Source organism: Nycticebus coucang, chromosome 1 (genome assembly GCF_027406575.1).
Source record: "Nycticebus coucang isolate mNycCou1 chromosome 1, mNycCou1.pri, whole genome shotgun sequence".
NCBI lineage: Eukaryota > Metazoa > Chordata > Mammalia > Primates > Lorisidae > Nycticebus > Nycticebus coucang.
The window spans coordinates 47754316-47775897 of NC_069780.1; the positions used below are offsets into that span (position 1 = coordinate 47754316).

A 21582-nucleotide genomic window follows, 5' to 3' on the forward strand; every position below is an offset into this window, starting at 1 on the left:
GTTTCTGGAGAACTTACTACAGATGCTACCAGCACTTGCTGCTTCACCTTGACTTCATGTTATGGAGATAGTTTCTTTCTTTAAACTTCATAACCAACCGCTTGTAGCTTCCAACCTTTCTTCTGCAGCTTCCTCACCTCTCTCAAGCTTCACAGAATTAATGAGTTAAGGTTTTTGCTCTTTATTAGACTTTGGCTTAAGGAAATGTTGTGGCTGGTTTTATATTCCATGCAGACCACTGAAATTTTTTCCATATGTGTAATAACTAAATATTAATAAACTAGACCATAGTTTAGAAAAAGAGATAATAAAATCTTAACCAAAGATCAGAAGGAAGCACTGCTATTTTCTCCTATGACAGGTATGTTGGTCATTTTTATTTCTCATCAATTTTTTTGAATACAACCACCATAATTTTTCAGGTTTAGTATAGTAACAAACTTGACTAGTAACACTTTCAGGAATTCACAATTTCAAAGCTAAGGTTCTGATTAAGGTAAAACGGTTATCCATTTAATATAAAGGAAGGTTTTTAAAAGGCTAAAAGCAAACTGACATCTTAAAAGAAAACACAAATGACCCATACATTGGACTTGGTAATGTAAGTACACTTTGGTACTACAGCAGCCAAAGAGATAGTAAGAACTTAACCAAAGATCAGAAGGAAGCACCGCTATTTTATCTTACGACAGGTATGTGGTCATCGGCGTATAGTGTGATTAAGGCGATGTGCTAAGCCCTGGCATATAAGAAGTGCAGCTGGACGTGCTGAGGGAGGCAGTGGGGCTGTGCAGGTGCTGAGCAGGGAGCAGGGAGCACTGTCCTGGTGGCACCTCAGTCATCTTCTCCACCACAGAGCAGCAGGAGGGCTTTCTTATAGTCCCCAGATGTATCACTCTGGAACCAAATGTGTTCTGTTAACCTCCATGACTCACAGAAGCCTCAGAATATTTTAAAACTAATAAATAAAAAAATAAAAACTAATAGATCCCTGACAACAAATTTTATTCATACAACGTTTCTCCCAAGTGGATAATCTCTGTAATGTGTGGGTATAACTTTCTCATCAGGAATGTTATACAGGGAGTTTCCTACCACTGGGACTTATGTTTAACTTTCTAATTTTACCCCTTCAATTCAAAAGTCTCTCACACAGTGGAGTATGTTCTTCCTTCCTATAACACAAAGAACAGGGAGATTTTAACAACTATGTTAAAATTCAGCTTTCTAAATAGACCCTAGTGTTTATCACACAGAACGTACGTGGCTACAGGGGACAATGCTGAGAATTCCAGGCTGCTCTGGCTTTGGCTCAGAAACAGAAGGGCAGGACATACATGCTTTGCCCTGCTTGTCTCACACACAGATGTGCAGACAAATTAAAGTTTTAAGCGACGAGTGCATGGATAAACTTTCCAGCCACAGCACACACATACTAAATTAAAAGCTTTTGCTCAACTGAAATCCTGCTTTGCATATAGCCCACATTAACCTCTATCAAAAAAAAAAAAAAGAAGAAAACATCAAAAGACTGCAAGCCAAATTTAATTACAGGCCACAGAGTGCACTGCTTTTAAAAGAATAAAAAGGATAATAATCCCTAGACTCCTTGCTTACTCTAGACCTGTCTGGCTCTCTCCTGAACTATGAACCAACACCAGAGACAAAGTGATAACAGACAATAAAGAAAGAGAAAACTGATATGAAATAAAGGAAGAACTAATAAAGACAGCTGGAACTAATAAAAGAACACATTATTATCATGGGCAAGGGGCTGGGTTTGTTGGGCTCACCAAGAGCCTCAGCCAAACCTTTCCCTTAGAAGCCATCATCGCCACTTCAGGAAACATTCCCCTGAGCTGTGTAACCCACAACTCTCTAATCAGACCACTACAATTTTAAACCTAACACAGTATTGGATTCTTCCATTCATGTCTTGTATGCTCTATGTATTGGTCTACTTTGGATTTCTAAACATAATTTAAAGAAATATTTTATTACCTTAATCATGGAATAAAGAGAGGTGGCAAAATTCTTCCGAAACTCCTTTCTAATGTTAAACAGATCAATCTCGCTCCTGGACACCACGACTCTGATGAGTGTGTGATCATCTGTCCCAGCTCCCTTGAAAAAAGAGAAAGAGGTGCCTTGTTTACTTCAAATATAGCTTTAAATGCGCCTGAGTTGGGTGAATCAATAAAGTAAAACAATTTAGTAGAACGGTACTGCGTGTTTTAAGAAGAGAAAAATTCCCAAGGTCTATCATCTAAAACACAATCAGAAATAGAGAAAGATAATAATTAGAATGAGAAATTTATCAGATGGAGGATTTGAGATATCCATTTACCTTCATAGCATAGTAGAGGGTCTCAGCAAGGTAGGCAGGTATACTTCGAATAGATTTCACTGAGAAAACAAACAATCCCATGGTCAGATACTATTCTGATATAAAAAGGAGTCAGTAATTAAAAATCAAATGTTGCCTCTTGCTTATAGCCCTACTTCTCTAAAAGCATAAAAGTGACAAAGGCTAAAGAGTTGCTTATTTGCAAGATAAACTCATTTCTTCATTCACCAAGTATTTTATTAGACACTGGATTGGGTATCCCTTGGAGTTCTAGGTCTATACAAAAAGGCACATAGAGCAAGGGGCATACTTTTTTTCTATGCCCCTTTGTTCTATGAGCATTTTCTGGATACTGCAGCTTTTGCAGCTTGGGCTGTTATCACACAACCTTCTTATTGGTGATAAAGCAATAAATTATACAAACACCTTAGAAGTTTCATTCCCAGACATTCAAGCAAATAATATAAGATTATTACACCTGGACTATCTTCCTGTATTCCTGTGCGTGCTCCATATTCTTTAATATCTGTGGTTCACACAGAGCAGCATATGACGGTCCATTACAGGTACGCTGACATCAGAAAGGCATGTCCCTCCTGAACGTGTACATGAACATGTGTATGTCTGAGACTGCTCAGATCTCAGTCTGCTTAGCTTTAGAAAAACTATCATATGAAAACGCCTTAATACACAAAAATAATCTTTGCATCTGGAGTTTTCTTAATTCTTCCTTTTCCCACGCTTAAAAAAAACAGCCACCAGCAACTAAAAATGTCACAAATTTTACATGTATTCTAATTATGAAGGAGCTAAGTTTTCTAGTGAAAGTCCATTAATTACATACTCAAATGAAAGGCTACTTTTAGAAATGGTTCATGTTATCTTCAGCCTATTTTCCAGAAGACAACAAACACAAAAACCTGAGCTCACTACCCAGTACTTGGAGAACAGACAGACTACCTGGGAACTGACAGACTAGACTGCCCCTGAATTTGCAGAGTGTGAAATACTATAATTAGCTGCACAAACTCAGTTCCTCAATTTTTTCAGATTCTAAATATTTAGTTAAAACTCTCAATTATGTAGTCTGAAAATAACCATCATTACATATTCTATTAAATCAAAAATATTCTTTTTTTTAAACCAAATGACAATGTCTTAATCTGCCCCAAAACTGTGAGGACAACATTCAAAAAAATTCTAAAATTTCAAAGATATCAGAAATAATATTTACAACCCTCTGAGAAATGTCTACAACATTTCAGGTTCATAATGAAATAGTAACACATTTAATGCAGCTTCAAACAATTTTCAAACAAGTCTTCTAGCGTTTCCATAGGATTGGATTAACTAACCAGAGAATTATGCATTTCCAACATGAAAACCAACTTTTACATTGGAAATTTAGGAGTTTGCTTCTCCCAAATATCACGTCAAACTCTTTTTTCATAACTAGGTGCTTACTTTCAGATATGGTCTCAATTGAATAAAATAACTTATCTTTTATTGCCATAAATATTACACATACATAAAATTACCTACCAACAGCAAGAAGTAGTTGCTCCAAATTGCCAGAAGTCTCCCGGTCAATAGTTTCCTCAATTTGAAATCCTGATATAGTCATGTATTTGTCAAACACTACAAAAAATAAAAACAATTTCTCAATTACATAGGGATGACTCTCTCCAGAAAGAAGATACTTACTTTTGACCAAGTATTGTCCTACGAAACACAAGTCTCCCCTTCCTCCTTGCTGACAGAACCTTGCATTCAGAGCTTCGATGTGCCAAGCCCTAAGCAATGGATTACAAGTGTTCTTTGTTCACTGAGCCTTCAGCTTCCCTTACTAGTTATTATCGATGAAACTTAAAGGTAAACCTACTGGAGTAGATTGTGAGAAATCTTTCTTTCTCCTTATAGAAAATGACAGAGAGACACTACTAGTTTACCCTTTTCTTTGCTGTGAAAATGGTTATATTTGGGGCTGCCACAGTCAACTGATGATAACGAGGGAATAAGCATGAGGAAGAAAATCAAAACACTAAGGACAGTAGAGCAAAAGAATGGACAGATCTCAGGTCCGCTCCAATCAACCAGGGAATTCTACATACAGAAATAAAGCCCAATTTTTAAAGCTGCTATTAGGGTTATCTGTCACTTGCCACTAAACTCACTCACTCCCAACTGATACCACAACTATGGATGAATACCCAGACCTGAGGCCTCGGGTACCAACATCTAGGAGGAAATACTTGTCGTGAGCCACTACTCAGGAATTTGTGACTATGAGAGTAACAGTTTAGAGGTCTGCCCTCCCTTGCCACCCTCAGAGAGTCACAAGAAAGATCTCTAGTACAATAGCAGCAAAGAGAATTAGGAGATTTTCTCCAGGTCACTAGAAGGAAGAAATAAGAAAACCAATTCACTTGGTAGGTGCCTACTAGGTAACAGTTATTCCGGCATACTGTGCCATGAACTTTCAAAATCTGCCAAAATTCCTGCCCCGTACACTTTTTTCACTCACCCCTTCTCAGATGAGACACACTTCGTGTTCCCAAGATGGTGATAAACTTTTCTTCATCTGTCCCCCATTTAAGTTCTCCAGCCCGAAACAGAACCTATAAAAATTTCAAGGTCAATTAATAAATTGTTCTTCCATCTCATTTTTAAGTTCTTAATCATACCTTTTTTACTCTCTGAATATTAATGCTCTTGATTTATCATCTTATAGTTTTCATTGCTAACGTTTCCTACTCTGAAACTCAGCTCACTAGGTTTGGAGCTATTTTGGAGCTTGCCACAGAACTGTGCCACGGATTAATGGTCAAAGCGATAAAGCGTAACAGCAGAGCAGATTAAACGCTCCCCAAAAGTCTACCATAACTTTTGATGTTTAGGAGCAATGCTATGGGTCAAGGAAAAGTTCTGATTATCTCACTGTTGACATATCCATTTAAAGACTGGCAAAGAATTTAGGAGTTACTTTCGGTTTTGCTTGTTCTATAGCAGTTCAATAGCACGTGATTAAAAGTAAACTTCATATTTTTCTTTATAATTGAGATTTAACCCAGGCTAGCTACAAAACATTTTCACATTTCCAAAGATCATAATAAATGTTTAAAAGGTTGTGAGTGTTGCACAGTGCCTGGCATACATCAGGTACTTAATAAATACTTGCTGAATGGTTTGAATGCCCACAGTTCCTTTCTCACATGGAAAAGAAGATATGCTTTCCAGTGTTCATACGCATTAATAATAACATCAATGCTTGAAAAAATAAACATATACACGAAGATCATCATTAAATCTAAATCCACTTATTGTGATGTGAGTAATTTATTAAAACCCAAGGAATCAATCATTATAATGCCTATACTCCCTCTTAGTCATTCATTTCAAGTTGAGTATACCTAATTACACCAAGGTAAATACAATCTTCTGAAGCCACCTGGAATTGGCCTATGCCCATAAGTGGGAATCCAAATTGAGGATAGGAGGTGATAATAACATGTGTTTGCATTTAGAAGTTTTAATCACAGTATGTTTAAGAGTATAGATTATGGTGGTATCAAATTATTTTTTACTATATTTCCAGGGAATAAAACAAGATGTGACTCACACATCTTTACTCTCAATTTCAAAATTATTTTAATGATATAAATACACAAAATAATTCTGATCATATCCTAGTGATACAGAGATTTCTTCTAAAAAAGAAAAAAAATTTTAATCTAATTACAAAAACAACACATGCTGAGACTTTCTGTGAAACAGAAGAAAAAAAAAACACAAGGAAGAAAATAAAAATTAGTATTAATACCAACATCCTGAAGATGCTAGTTAACATCCTGGGGTGTTGGTTACTACTCCTAGCATGTTTTCAACGTGTAGGTCAGATACACATACACATTAACAACTAGAGGCTCATCCTATAGAATATCATAGGCAGTGCTGACGCATGCATTTTACAACTCTTCAATATTTCTAGGAATTTTCTCTAGTAGATATAAATGGGTATAACAGTTAGGCCTGTGATAGTAGATAACTGGTAAAATGGCAGCTATTTTTTCACTGTAATCTCTTAAGTGCCTTTAGGATCGGTATCTATTCTAAAACTAATATTAAGTAGATCATATGCAATAATAATCATGGCAACGTCATATAAAACAATGGTATGTAGTGTTTTTATCTTGTTTTGATCTAAGCATCCTTTCTTCTACATGCAGATGCCTAATAAATAGCAAAGGAGCTGCTCAGAACAAGGCATCCTCACACCCCTCACCCTGCCTCTTCCCTCAGCTTTAACGCATAGCCTGAGCCTGCAGCCTGGTTCAGGGCAAAAGATAGAGGCTTTGGAGTAAAAAAAAGACCTGGTCTTTGTCCTGATCTGTAAGATCTCATATTAACTACTTAATCTCCTCTCAAGCCTCAGGGTCCTCATATACAACAGGAATGAAGTTTTTAGAGATTACATAATTTACATAATGCATCAAACTACATTGGCAGCCGCAGGACTCAGTACACACTGATTCCCTTCTCTTTGTGCTTCTCTCCAGAGAAAGCATAAGCCAAAGATTAGGTGAGAAAGAAGATAAAATCAGTTTTAGTGTATTACAAATATTAAATCAGTTTAACACATTAAGAACAATAAAATTGGTTAGTTTAACATATTAAAAATGTAAAAAGAATTATCTACAAAATATTCAATTCCTAAGTGAGTAATTCATTATTATCAAACCTCTCAAATACTAAAAATCCTCTTAGTGCTAGATAAGCTTACAAAAGGGCGCTTTGAGTTTGTTGGGCTTAGCTTACTCTCAAAAGAAATCTTAAATTCTCATTAGTGATAAGAGTTCCGCTACACTTGCTACAATGTATAAATGGGTGTGTTCCTTTTTATAATGTTAAAAGAAGAACTGTTTTCAACAAGTTGAATTAATTAATAATAATACGTTTCAAAAACTAGCAGCCAGAGTTACATGTTTTATCTTGCTCCTGGTCACTGGCAGGGTAAAGAAATCACAGATTTGACTCAAGGGGTATTTTTCAGTAACTCCATAAGGTAATTTTCCACATATTCCAAGTTTCACTTTCAGGGCTCTGAATGGCCACATCTGCTGCATGACAGGTAAGTGACCACACATTGCTTCAATACTCGAAAGTACCATGGACTCAGCCTCAGCACCCCTGAGAACACGTGAGATATGCAGACAGACTCCCAGGCTCACGAGACCTACAGAATCAGAATCTGTATAATACAGTATTGTATTAGAATCAGAATCAATAATATGGTTTGACAAGATCCCCAGGTGGTGCACAGACCCACAGAAGTCTAAGAAGCAGTGCTATCCAGGGAGAGCTCTGAGCGAAGAAATCAACAGAAGTGAGGTGAAAATGTGCTGCTTTCCCCTCAGGGAGCTGAGGCTGCAGCAACGCTCTCATTACATCACCAGCTGTGCCAGGAAATCTGCCCACTGCTCACTAATGCAGCTTCACCAGGGTCATCGGAGACTATCAGAGTTGGCTGCTTACACCGTGCCTGTTGAAAAACTTCCAGAACTCCTACTCTTGGGAGTAAGATTATGAGAATTAGCACTGGCTCCTACCAAAGCCACTGATAAAAGCTACCAGGTCATCTCGCTCCTGAATGAGCTCCTTCCTGTGGAGAGTACAACCTTGTAGGGCTACTCTAGCCCTTTCCTGCAAGAAGATGGAGTTAAGCTAGTTCTGTGTTTCGAATTTATGCTTAATAAAGCCTGTATAGCGGCAGAGGAAACGAGGAGGAGGAACATATTTGAGAACACTGAGATGACCATTCAGCGAACTTTGGAGTCAGATGGGCCTGGCTGGGAAGCCCGGCTCCACCACTCTTCTTTCCTTATCTGTAAATGGGAAACTGCCCCTTCGGCTGTAGAGTCATGCTCTAAGTCATCCATCAGCTGTTTACTGAGTGCCTACTCTATGCGAGGAGCTGAGACTACGACTGGCAGCCCAGAGTGCCCAGGGAAGGCAATCAAGTTAACAGGCAGCTTCAATCCAAGGCAGCCAGGACCAAGACAAGGAGGTCTGGGCTGCCTGGGTTTTCCCCATGAGGGGCACCTGACTCACAACCGGGGGCTTCAGACAGGGCTGCATGAAAAGTATCTAAGCTGGGAACTGACCGCTAAAAGGGGGGAGGGAGGGACAAGAGAACAAGTGAGAGGGAGGCCAGAGCACAAGTGGACAAGGTCCAGAAAACTAGGTTCAGAAGCCACCTTCAGGGGCCAGGACTTTATCCCGAGGACAGTCAAATCCCTGGAGGGTGTTAACATTCTGATCCAGGCATGACACAGTAGGCTTGCATTTGAACCACTTGAGGGTGTTAAGGTTCTTGATCAGGGCGTGACACAATAGGCTTGCATTTTATAAGGGATAGCGAGGCAGAGAGTCAGCTACTGCACAGAGAGCCTTTAGTAAACATTCAGTTTCTTGTATTTTGTCTCTCTAGCTAGGCAGAAATAACAGCATTCTGAAGCTATTATGAAATTGATTAAACCAAAAGAATAAGATACTCTCCTCTTTCCTATTAGCAAAGTCATATCACACATCCGTTTGTTGTTTCAGAGATAACGGTCAACTGGAGGTGTGAATATGGCTTTCTGTTTGACAGTGGTGTGTGACTAACAACCAAGAATCATATATTCTCTTAAACAAACAACCAGAGAGAAAGGGCTAGGTGATTCTAAGAACCCAAGTAATTCCTTTATTACCAATTCCAGTTTTCAATGCTCATGTTGAAAATTTCCTAACACTTATTTCCTACATTTGACTGCTTTATAAACCATTCTGAGACTACCCTGGGATTTAAATGTCACTTAAGTGCAAATTTTCATTGTCACTAAAAAGCATCTGACAAAAGACCAGTCCTATTTAGAATTTTGTCAAAGGAAATATAGAGAAACTTCCGGATACTAAAATAACTTGTCATCTTTTATGTAATAAAAAACCGCTTACTAGCAAATACTTTATTCTTTATCCTTTCCAGCTAAGAGACCACTGCATAATTGGCAGTAGAATGAATAAACCTAATTTTTGGCAAAATTCTCTATTTTGAAAATGTTCTATAATCACCAAAACAGTATGTCCAGGTATAAGCTACTAAATAATTTATTTTACTTCATTTTAGCTTTGGAATAAAATAAATATTTTGTTGACTAGATCAGAATGAGAGCAATCATAAGCGGGTCTTATGATTTATAAAGATCACATAAATAAGATTATTCCTAGAGACCAGCACAACAGACATTGTGATTTTTCACTACCATGAACTATTTTTCTTTTTTTTCTCTTAGTAATCTCACTTCTGAGTATCTAACCACGGATTCTTTCTTCATTTATATATAGCACAATAAAGAAGTCATCAGAGATTAGACCTCACTCACCTGAGCATCTTGTTCAACTTGAGCTTCATCAATTCCAGCATCAGGGTCTCTATTAGCCTATAAGATATGTCACATTACTGAATGATACAGCATTTTCACTCAAAAGGAAACAGGGTTTCACCTGCTGCATATAAAGCTTATACATATAAAGCTCTTTATAAAGCTTAAGCATATAAAGCTCTTTCTCTAGGAATAATATGCTTTTATTAAGATTATCCCATGAGATTTCACATACCACACAGCGATATCCAAAAACCTATATGACCCTCCTGATTTTAAAATCTATGAAAGAAAGAGGGTACCACTATCTAAAACAAATCCGTGAGTTAGGTATTAAGAGGTTAAGTCAGATGTTCCAAAACACAAACATAGGCAACATACAGCCACAACCATCCAACTAGGAATTAACAAGTACCAGAAATTATTAAAAGAATTTCAAGTGGCCTTACTTAAGTAGATTCAGGCCAGTCCAACCTCAGACTATAATTAGTCTCCACCCAATACCTGAAGGAGAACCACCAACATCCTCTGGTAGAAACCTGAAGTGTCGCCCACCACGTCATCTTCCAGGCTTGAGCCATATTCTGTAACAAAATAATTTCATACTTACTTGCATCTTCTTTCAACTAGGAAAAAAAAAATTCTGTCCTTAAATCAAATGAAAGAGACATAAAAGAAGAAATATACTGAGTTAACATAAGTTCTCTCTACTTCATCTCTGAGTACTCTAAAGAACAAAGGGAAATGTCCTATGTGAGCGATAAAGAGAAAAATGAATTAAAGGTTCCCAAAAGTACTCAACACAAACTTAAATGGTGACTCAACCATTTAGCAATTCTCTCGAACAATGTAATTATTAATCTTTAAACACACAATAGTACTGGAAAGCCTCCTAAACACAATTCAATCATAAGTTTAAACTCTGTTTTACTTTCTTTCAGATCTTTTACAAGATTAGTATGCAAACATCTTCCATTTTCTAATATTCTAAATATTCTTTCTTTGGGCAGGCCACTCCTTCCTCTTCCTTTTAAAATTAACTCTTAAAGACAGCAATGATTCCTTAAAGCATGCCCCCTCCTACATCTATGCCCAGCTGTTCAACACAAGGTCATGGAAGGGGGAGCACTGAGATCTACCTAAGTCTACAAGTCCTTCTCACAAATTCTCAGACACCTGCTATTAAAGGAAAGGAGTCAGTACTTTAAGGTATTTAAATATGTAATCACTATTTGAAACAAGTAAACTTTAAAAGCCTAAAACTTCTATTTTAAAAGGCCCAGGACAGTTAAATGTTTATTTCAACCACTTTCACTAATACAAAACCTTGAGGGAATCTTTGATTCCTTCTTCTATTCCAGCAGTTCTCAACCTGTGGGTGGCGACCCCTTTGTAACAATGAAAATACATGGCGGCATTAGGAAGGTTGAGAACCACTGTTTGTATATACCAGTATTTAACCATCGAATCCTATGTAATGTTTCTCCTCTCTGATTTATCCCCCTTACACCTCCCACCCCAACCTAGGTTGGGCCACAATTACTAGATACCTAGCTTACCTCCCCCCACACAGATGCCTAATCAGCCTCTAGATACACTCTCCTTCCTCCCGCCTTGTTCCTTCCACATTCCATTGTCCATTCAGGAATTTACAGTGCCCTTGAATCAAATCCAAATTCCTAATTCAGTCACGTAAAGCCATCTGTTACATAGCCTTGCCTGACCTTGCTTGTTCAATTTCTCTTCCATAATGAACACGCACATATCCTCCACAACAGGCAGGCTCTCCACTCCTTAACACAATGTCGGCAGTCCAGTCTCCACGTCACTGAGGACACGGCACTGAACCAAAAATGTTTTTCCTACCCAGACCCACCTAGTCTAGTCTTTTTCTTTCCAGCTGTATTAAGTTGTGATGGGGAGGGAAAAACTGTATATATTTAAAGTATACAACATGATGTTTTGATATTCATATACATTATGAAGTAATTACCACATTCAAGCTAGCTAGCATATCCATCCCTTCACATAATTTTTGTTTTACGGTATGAGCATTTAGGATATACCCTCTTAGCAAATTTCAAGTATACCACATAGTACTATCAATATAGTCACCAGGCGGTCCACCAGATCTCCTGAGCTTATTCATCCTGCCTCACTGAAACTTTGTACCCTTTGGCTGACATCTCCCCACTGCCTTCTCCCTTTTGCCCCACCCCACGCCAGCCTCTGGGAATCGCCATTTTACTCTCTGCTTCTATTATGTAGATGCCACATATGAGTGATAGCTGAAGTGTTTGCATCTGGCTTATTTCATGTAGCACAATGCCCTCCACATTCATCTATGACAGGATTACCCTCACTAAGACTGAATAATATTCCACGCAAAGGGTGCCAAAAAAATGTATACATATTTTAAGTGAGAAAAAAATTGTATTAAAATTGTAATACTCAATATATACCAGGAACATTTGTTACCTTGTATGGTGTATCTTGCATCAGTTGTAACTGCTGACGTCAAAAGTGAGTAGACCATTACAATTTTAATACAGTTTTTTCCTTTCTTAAATTATGTATACATTTTTTTAGACCCTCTGTATATCCCATTTTCTTTATACACTCATCTGTCAATAAGCACTTAGTTAAACTCATATTCTTCACACATTCATCTGTCAATAGACTCTTGGTGAAACCCATCTAGTCCTGCAACTCTGCTGAATGTGCGATTCGTACCATGAAATCTCCCCTAACATACAAAGCTAAGAAGACCTTTGCCCTCTCAATGCATTCTTCTTGCATGAAACATTTTTTGGCGTTAAAGGAAAAGAGGCACTACCCTACTCTTGGTTTGAATCTTACTATCCTTTAACTATGGCAGTTGTTCTAAGGCACATCATCCCCAAATAGACTGCACGCAAACTACTTGAGGACAGGGTGAGCTGTGCACACCCTTTGTATCACTCATGGCAGGCAGTGCACTGCCAGACACACACCCAGTGCTCAGTAACACAGGTGAGGGGGAGCAAACCATGCACAGCTCTTAGTCTTTTCAGCTATTAGACTCAACATTCAGAAAGGCAAGTACATAGTTGCTTGAACTAGCACATGGCTCTGACCTGCAGGGTTAACAAAGCCATTTAAAATTAACAAACTAATGCCAAGCAAGAGACCCATTTCCCATTTAAAATTAACAAACTAATGCCAAGAAAGAGACCCATTTCCCATTTCCAAGATATTAGGCTTAGAGTCAGCTGACTGAACTGACAAACTGGATGGTCTAACCGTCCTCAATCAGGCAGAAGAAAGGAGTCTACAACAGGAAATCTGAAGAGGAAAGACCTCTTCCTTCGCTTTCTATTTCATTTTCTTGATTCTATTCATAGGATATACTTCAGATTGAAATATAGATTTTTTTTTTCATAAAAAAGTAGCACACAAAAAATATCAGAATGCTGCGTATTTCATTCAAGCATTGCCATTAACTAAAGCACACACATTTACTCAAATGTTTTTATCGACTCTGAATTGGAAAAAGATTTAGGTTCTAAGGTTCCAAAAGTACTTTGTAGATAACTCTGAATTTTTACAAACATAAAACTGAATTTTTTTCAAGGAAGAAAAACCGCTTAGGCCAGTTAAAAAGACAGCTTGTATATTCCTCCATTCATTGCAAATCCTAGGCAAAAAGTAAACTCTGTCTACATCAGCAGCTTCTCAGAAACTACTACAACGGTTATGGGGGACAAGGCCATCTTGTCCTTACTAAAAGAGGAAAGTGACCTCCATTGTAGCTCACCCATTCATTCATTCAGTGACCATGTATTGCCAGCCTCCTGCAGGACTGCATTCGTATCAGAGAATGGAAAGACGTGACAGTGGAGATGAAGGAAAAATATTAACCTGAAACATTTACCTTCTTCATAAACTTCTTTTATGGCTCTTAGCTCTTCAGGTGTCCTTGAAGCAATAATTTCTGTCAGGACCTTTTCATTTGTCCCAGCTCCCTATATGTAGATTTGTTTTTAATAGAGAAACATGTCAATAAGATTAAAAAAGAAAGTCATTTTCCTAGTATAGCTGTTACCCAAATGACATAATTATATAAATATTATCCAACATAACATTGGCTTGTTTATATATGAGTTCTATTAGTTATAGAAATAAGCAATTTGAAATTAATTTTCTCTCCAATTTTATTCATTTCTGTCTAATGAAAAACAATGATATTGACTGTGTGTGTATGTATGTGTACATAAACCAGTTACATAAATTTGTAACTTATAATTTGATTAGTTAATTCTATTTTAAAAATAAAACACTTTAATAAAACATAAAATAATTTTTAAAAAGGTGAAATAATAAAAATAAAAAAATTGCATAAATTTGTCTGGAGCACTGATACTGAAATAATCTGCATCTCGAAACATAAACCCTTGATAAACTCTCGCCCCAAGCTAAGTTCTCTGTGGATTCATAGGGAAATTGTGCATCAAAGGTAACAATAAACATAGCACTGCTTAGGAGTCCTCGAACTATGGCCCTCAGGCCACATGAGGCGGTGTGATTGTATTTGTTCTCGTTTTTGTTTTTTTACTTCAAAATAAGATATGTGCAGTGTGCATAGAAATTTGTTCATAGTTTTTTTTTAAACTATAGTCCAGCCCTCCAACGGTCTGAGGGACAGTGAACTGGCCCCCTGTTTAAAAAGTTTGAGGACCTACTGGGCATTAGATCAGAATAAAGGAATTGGGACTTGCTTTTGGGATTTCTGAAGAATAATTTTAGTTGGTTTTCCTTTTTCTGCTTATAAAAATCGTATCTATACCACTAAATTAAAAGAAGTAATAATACAGCTGACTTGATTTTTAAAAAAGAATATATATAACTTTGTATTTCTGTTTCTTCAAAAAATAAATAAATAAAACGCTGAAAAACCAAGGTTTATCCTCTAGCAGAATTTCAGCTACTGCTGACATTTCAGAAGGACGCTGAAAAAAAAAAGCCCTTTTCTTAGTGACCAATGTTTCATTTATTCTAAAGGAATCACTGTAGGACAATGAAGAGACTAAGCATAATGAAGCTCCTCTCTGGGTGAACCTTCTCCTCTCTCTACTCCATAAGCGAGAAGCACTGAGCTACATCCTCTCCTGTTGTTAAATCTGTTTGCTCAGATCTAACTGCTGATGACTGAACTTCTTCCTGTCTCGCAAGTCTAAACAAATGTTTCAGTACAGTCATATTAATACAATATTTCAAACACCAGTCAAGGGAACACATATTAGTTTTGCTACAACTGAAATTGTACCAAGTTTACCAGCTCTACTACTTTAGTGTTTAGATATATAGGAAGGATTTTGTGACCAAAACAAACAAACAAAAAAAAAAACGATAAAGATAAAAAGATATTAAATTAGATATGAGGGTTTGTGACAAAATAAAAGAAAAATGAAATATAAAAAATCTAGGAAAGGAAAGGATATTGCAAAATGTTTATCTTGAAAATTCTCTTTGAAGCTTTACTTTTTAACCTAAAATTTAGGAGACTGGCATGAAAACATAAAAATCTATAAAAAATTTAAAATTTAAATAGCCAATATTACCAAGTTTAAGCATAGAAAAAGATTAAATGACACACTTGTAATTTTCTCCCTCCTTTACTTCTTTTTGCCTCCTACAGCTCTGTCTTCCAAGCAACTCTCACTGAAATAATTCAAATAAAAATTTTAATACCTAACAATTAAGATGAAGTAATTACCAAAACAAAATAGTATTACATAGGACAGGAGCATTCCTTTCACTCCTGCTTACCTTGAGGGCATGCTTCAGTTCATAGGCGTCATAAAGCCGAGAGGGTTTCATCAGAGCCACAATTAATTTTTCAAATTTTCCAGTTAATTCTGACTTCAGGTCATCCAAAAGATCCTAACTCAGAGAAAACACAAACTTGTTAACCAGACAGAAATTTTAAGGAGATTCTGCTTAAATCTAAATGATAGCCCCTTTCACTAATGAATTCTGTATATATCTGGCTTCAAGTACACGCCACGTGAGCTAAACAAATCCCATAACCTTGAATAATACACTCTTAACAAATGAACTCAGCCTAAGGCAAAGCCATTTAACCATCAAGGTACTTGTTTTCACAAAAAGTTTTTATTAACTTGAGAAGCTGGAAAGAAAATGAACACCTTTAAAAGTAGACTAAAAATATTTTAACACACTGACTGCCACACTACAAAACAATTTTTTTCTCTTGGTGCCATGGTGTTTTATTAAGTCAAGAAAGGTCAAGAGACATATGAGTTATATATGCTTCACAGGGGCCCAGGCCCAAAACTAGCATAAGTTAAATATAACTCACATGGCAGTTAATGTGCTAAAAATACTATTCTGAGAAACACACAAATTTAAAAACACAGAATTTTTTTAAATTCTAAAAAAAAAATCATAAAAGCATTTTTACAAAGGATAAAATTTAGCCTACCATACCCAAACACAACACTTTTTTCTTTTTTCTCAATGTCTAATAATGTATGTATCAGATTATGCTTATTATTGACCATGCTATGTTCAATAATCAAAATATTTCAATATTTTCAAAAGAAGTCTAAAGGATCATTAGATCCTTAGAGTCAAAAGGTTTTACTAACACTGAGCCATAAATTCTCATCTTATGATTAAGAGAGGCTGCCAGCCCTTACTTTTACCAAAAAGTGTTTTTGAGGGGAGGCGGAGCAAGATGGCAGCCGAGTAAGAGCTTCCTTGCATCTGGGCACCGTGAGTCTGGGGATATAGGACTCCAGGCATCTCTGGCTGGTGGGATCTGCCTATCATCACCCCTGAGAGGATACAGGGAGTCAGCGAGAGACTTCTAGACCCCAAGAGGAGGACTAAAACAGTGGAAAACGGCAGGTGGTCACGTGTGTTCAATCCGTCTAAACCCTCCCGCAACTGTAAGTTCAGTACCAGCGAGACTGCAAACCAGAAAGGCCTTACCTGTGAACTGTTTTGATGTCCTTGGACTTGGCACTGAGTTGAACTGCCTTGGGGAAGGCCTGAGCGGGAGTGCGGAGAATTTTGGCCTTTGTCTAGGGCCCCAGTCTGAGCCGCTGAGCCAGACGGAGCTAATAGTGTTTGGCTCTGGGTCACAGGCAGACAATGTGAGCGATCTGCCCCGGCAAGCTCCGCCCTCAGGGTCGCAGAGCTGGAATTGGGTGGGAGCTGGTAACCCAGCGACCAAGTAGCCTAAGGGCGGGGTCTGAGCCGCCTTGCAGCCCTAACCCTCGGGGGCAGAGGGAGACCAGTTTTGACACACAGGGTAAGTGGATAGCCACTTCAGCAGTGATTCCAGCGACAAGCACTTCCCTGAGAAAGCTTCTGCTCAGTAAGTGAACAAGTTCAAAGTGCCTTTTAAGTGGGCTGAAGAGAGATTTAGGGTGTCTACCTGCTGAGAAACTAGCAGCCTCCAGTCGTATCAGAACTGTGATTAACATCTCATACCCCAGAAGACCACGTGTTGCCCAGACAATATTCAATAACATATACACACTGCTTTGTTTTTGGTTCTGTTTTTTTTTTGGTTTGGTTGTTTTTTTTGTTTATTTTGATGTTGTGGATTGTTGTTTTGTTTCTTAAGTTCAACCTTTTCCATACAGATCCTTTTTCTTTCTCAATTTTTCTAGTTTAATTATAATTTCCCATTGCTGCCTATTTCAATAATTAGAACTTCATTTTTGTTAGTGTTTCTACCGCTATTATTTGGTTTTTCCAGCCAATTTTATCCCGTAAAGTTTTCTCTTTGCTTGTTTTGGTTTGATTTATAGCATTTTTGTCTTTCCTCTCTACTTGGTGGAGGTGGGGTACTGTGTCTGATCAGGTTAGCAAAGAGCTGCTGACCTCAAGGGATCCACCCAACTGGGCACCCCCAGAAGGTGTTTTTTTTTTTTTTAAGGTTGTATCAAAGTACCCTACTGTACACCTATATTGCTCTGTCTCCCTCTTTCTGTGCCTCTCTTCTTTTTGTCAATATTCCTTTTACCCACCCTCCCTCCTTTCTCTATTTTTCTTTTTTTTTTTTCTTATCACTCGGTCCTCCTTTCTTTCATCCCTTTTTTGCTCTTAAAACTTCTCACCCTTCTGGTCCTGTAACCCTTAGTCCACAGGCACGAGAACTTAAAGAGCAAGAGGAAGTGAAAGGAAAATTAGGGCAAGGAAACAGATAAAAGAAATCACCCATGAGGAAGAATCAGCAGAAAACTCCAGGCAACATGAAGAACCAGTCTAGAACAACCCCACCAAGGGACCATGAGGTACCTACTGCAGAAGATTCCACCAGTATAGAAATGTTAGGAATGACAGAAAGGGAATTTAGAATACACATGTTGAAAACAACGAAAGAAATGATGGAAACAATGAAGGAAACTGCTAATAAAGTGGAAAATAACCAAAAGGAAATCCAAAAACAGAATCAGATAAGAGATGAACGATATGAAGAATATAAAAAGGATATAGCAGAGCTGAAGGAAATGAAACAGTCAATCAGGGAACTTAAAGATGCAATGGAAAGTATCAGCAACAGGTTAGACCATGCAGAAGAAAGAATTTCAGAGGTAGAAGACAAAGTTTGTGAGATAACTCAGATAGTAAAAGAGGCAGAAAAGAAGAGAGAGAAAGCAGAACGTTCACTGTCAGAATTATGGGACTTTATGAAGCGTTCCAAAATACGAGTTATAGGAATTCCAGAAGGGGAAGAAGTATGCCCCAGAGGAATGGAAGCCATACTAGAGAATATTATAAAAGAAAATTTCCCAAATATCACCAAAGATTCTGACACACTGCTTTCAGAGGGCTATCGGACCCCAGGTCGCCACAACTCTAACCGACCTTCTCCAAGACACATTGTGATGAACCTGTCCAAAGTCAAGACAAAAGAAAACATTCTGCAAGCTGCCAGGAGTAAGCGCCAGTTGCCCTACAGGGGCAAATCCATCAGATTGACCGCAGACTTCTCTAATGAAACTTTCCAAGCAAGAAGACAATGGTCATCTACCTTTAATCTACTTAAACAGAACAATTTCCAGCCCAGAATTCTGTACCCTGCTAAGCTAAGCTTCAAAATTGACAGAGAAATCAAATCATTTACGGATATACAAACATTGAGAAAATTCGCCACAAGAACAGCTCTACAGGAAATACTTCAACCTGTTCTGCACACTGACCACCACAATGGATCAGCAGCAAAGTAAGAACTCAGAAATTAAAGGACAGAACCAAACCTCCACACTAATGCAAAAGATAAAACTAAGCAATGGACTCTAACCAAATAAGACGAATAGAATACTACCACACTTATCAATTATCTCAATAAATGTTAATGGCTTGAATTCCCCACTGAAGAGACATGGATTGGTTGACTGGATTAAAAAACACAAGCCATCCATTTGCTGTCTGCAAGAAACACACCTGGCTTCAAAAGACAAATTAAAGCTCCGAGTCAAGGGTTGGAAGACAATTTTTCAGGCAAATGGAATTCAGAAGAAAAGAGGAGTTGCAATCTTATTTTCAGATACATGTGGATTTAAAGCAACTAAAGTCAAAAAAGACAAAGATGGTCACTTTATATTGGTCAAGGGAAAAATACAATAAGAAGACATTTCAATTCTAAATATCTATGCACCCAATTTAAATGCTCCCAGATTCTTGAAACAGACCGTACTCAGTCTGAGCAATATGATATCTGATAATACCATCATAACAGGGGACCTTAACACTCCTCTTACAGAGCTGGACAGATCCTCTAAACAGAAATTAAACAAAGATATAAGAGACTTAAATGAGACCCTAGAACAACTGGGCTTGATAGACGCATATAGAACACTCCATCCCAAAGATAAAGAATATACATTCTTCTCATCACCCCATGGAACATTCTCCAAAATTGATCATATCCTGGGACACAAAACAAATATCAACAGAATCAAAAGAATTGAAATTTTACCTTGTATCTTCTCAGACCATAAGGCACTAAAGGTGGAACTCAATTCTAACAAAAATGCTCAACCCCACCCAAAGGCATGGAAATTAAACAATCTTCTGTTGAATAACAGATGGGTGAAGGAAGAAATAAAACAGGAAATCATTAACTTCCTTGAGCATAACAACAATGAAGACACAAGCTACCAAAACCTATGGGATACTGCAAAAGCAGTTTTGAGAGGAAAATTCATCGCTTTAGATGCCTACATTCGAAAAACAGAAAGAGAGCACATCAACAATCTCACAAGAGATCTTATGGAATTGGAAAAAGAAGAACAATCTAAGCCTAAACTCAGTAGAAGAAAAGAAATATTCAAAATCAAATCAGAGATCAATGAAATTGAAAACAAGAGAATCATTCAGAAAATTAATGAAACAAGGAGTTGGTTTTTTGAAAAAATAAATAAAATAGATAAACCATTGGCCAGACTAACGAGGAATAGAAAAGTAAAATCTCTAGTAACCTCAATCAGAAACGATAAAGGGGAAATAACAACTGATCCCACAGAGATACAAGAGATCATCTCTGAATACTACCAGAAACTCTATGCCCAGAAATTTGACAATGTGAAAGAAATGGATCAATATTTGGAATCACACCCTCTCCTTAGACTCAGCCAGGAAGAAATAGAGCTCCTGAACAGACCAATTTCAAGCACTGAGATCAAAGAAACAATAAAAAAGCTTCCAACCAAAAAATGCCCTCGTCCAGATGGCTTCACTCCAGAATTCTATCAAACCTTCAAGGAAGAGCTTATTCCTGTACTGCAGAAATTATTCCAAAAAATCGAGGAAGACGGAATCTTCCCCAACACATTCTATGAAGCAAACATCACCCTGATACCAAAACCAGGAAAAGACCCAAACAAAAAGGAGAATTTCAGACCAATCTCACTCATGAACATAGACGCAAAAATTCTCAACAAAATCCTAGCCAATAGATTACAGCTTATCATCAAAACAGTCATTCATCATGATCAAGTAGGCTTCATCCCAGGGATGCAAGGCTGGTTTAACATACACGAGTCTATAAACATTATCCACCATATTAACAGAGGCAAAAATAAAGATCACATGATCCTCTCAATAGATGCAGAAAAAGCATTTGATAAAATCCAGCATCCTTTTCTAATTAGAACACTGAAGAGTATAGGCATATCTGGCACATTTCTAAAACTGATTGAAGCTATCTATGACAAACCCACAGCCAATATTTTACTGAATGGAGTAAAACTCAAAGCTTTTCCTCTTAGAACTGGAACCAGACAAGGTTGTCCTCTGTCACCTTTACTATTCAACGTAGTGCTGGAAGTTCTAGCCAATACATTAGGCAAGACAAGGAAATAAAGGGAATCCAAATGGGAGCAGAGGAGGTCAAACGCTCTCTCTTTGCTGACGACATGATCTTATACTTAGAGAACCCCAAAGACTCAACCACAAGACTCCTAGAAGTCATCAAAAAAGACAGTAATGTTTCAGGATATAAAATCAATGTCCACAAGTCAGTAGCCTTTGTGTACACCAATAACAGTCAAGATGAGAAGCTAATTAAGGACACAACTCCCTTCACCATAGTTTCAAAGAAAATGAAATACCTAGGAATATACCTAACGAAGGAGGTGAAGGACCTCTATAAAGAAAACTATGAAATCCTCAGAAAGGAAATAGCAGAGGATATTAACAAATATGAACATACCATGCTCATGGATGGGAAGAATCAACATTGTTAAAATGTCTATACTTCCCAAAGCAATCTACCTATTCAATGCCATTCCTATC

General features: G+C 37.6%; 1 protein-coding gene across 1 annotated transcript in view; it reads right to left on the reverse strand.

Annotated features, from left to right (window-relative positions):
* Window positions 1–355: 355 nt before the first annotated feature.
* The window catches only part of ANXA5 (annexin A5), a 37587-nt gene continuing 16360 nt past the window's right edge, over window positions 356–21582 (reverse strand). The window contains exons 5-13 of the mRNA XM_053574120.1: window positions 15577–15690; window positions 13682–13772; window positions 10273–10352; window positions 9769–9825; window positions 4872–4965; window positions 3890–3985; window positions 2348–2406; window positions 2002–2124; window positions 356–897 (exon numbers count right to left, since the gene is read on the reverse strand). Of these exons, the coding sequence (XP_053430095.1) occupies window positions 835–897; window positions 2002–2124; window positions 2348–2406; window positions 3890–3985; window positions 4872–4965; window positions 9769–9825; window positions 10273–10352; window positions 13682–13772; window positions 15577–15690 (777 nt within the window). The 3' untranslated portion in view covers window positions 356–834. The remainder of the gene's footprint in view (window positions 898–2001; window positions 2125–2347; window positions 2407–3889; window positions 3986–4871; window positions 4966–9768; window positions 9826–10272; window positions 10353–13681; window positions 13773–15576; window positions 15691–21582) is intronic.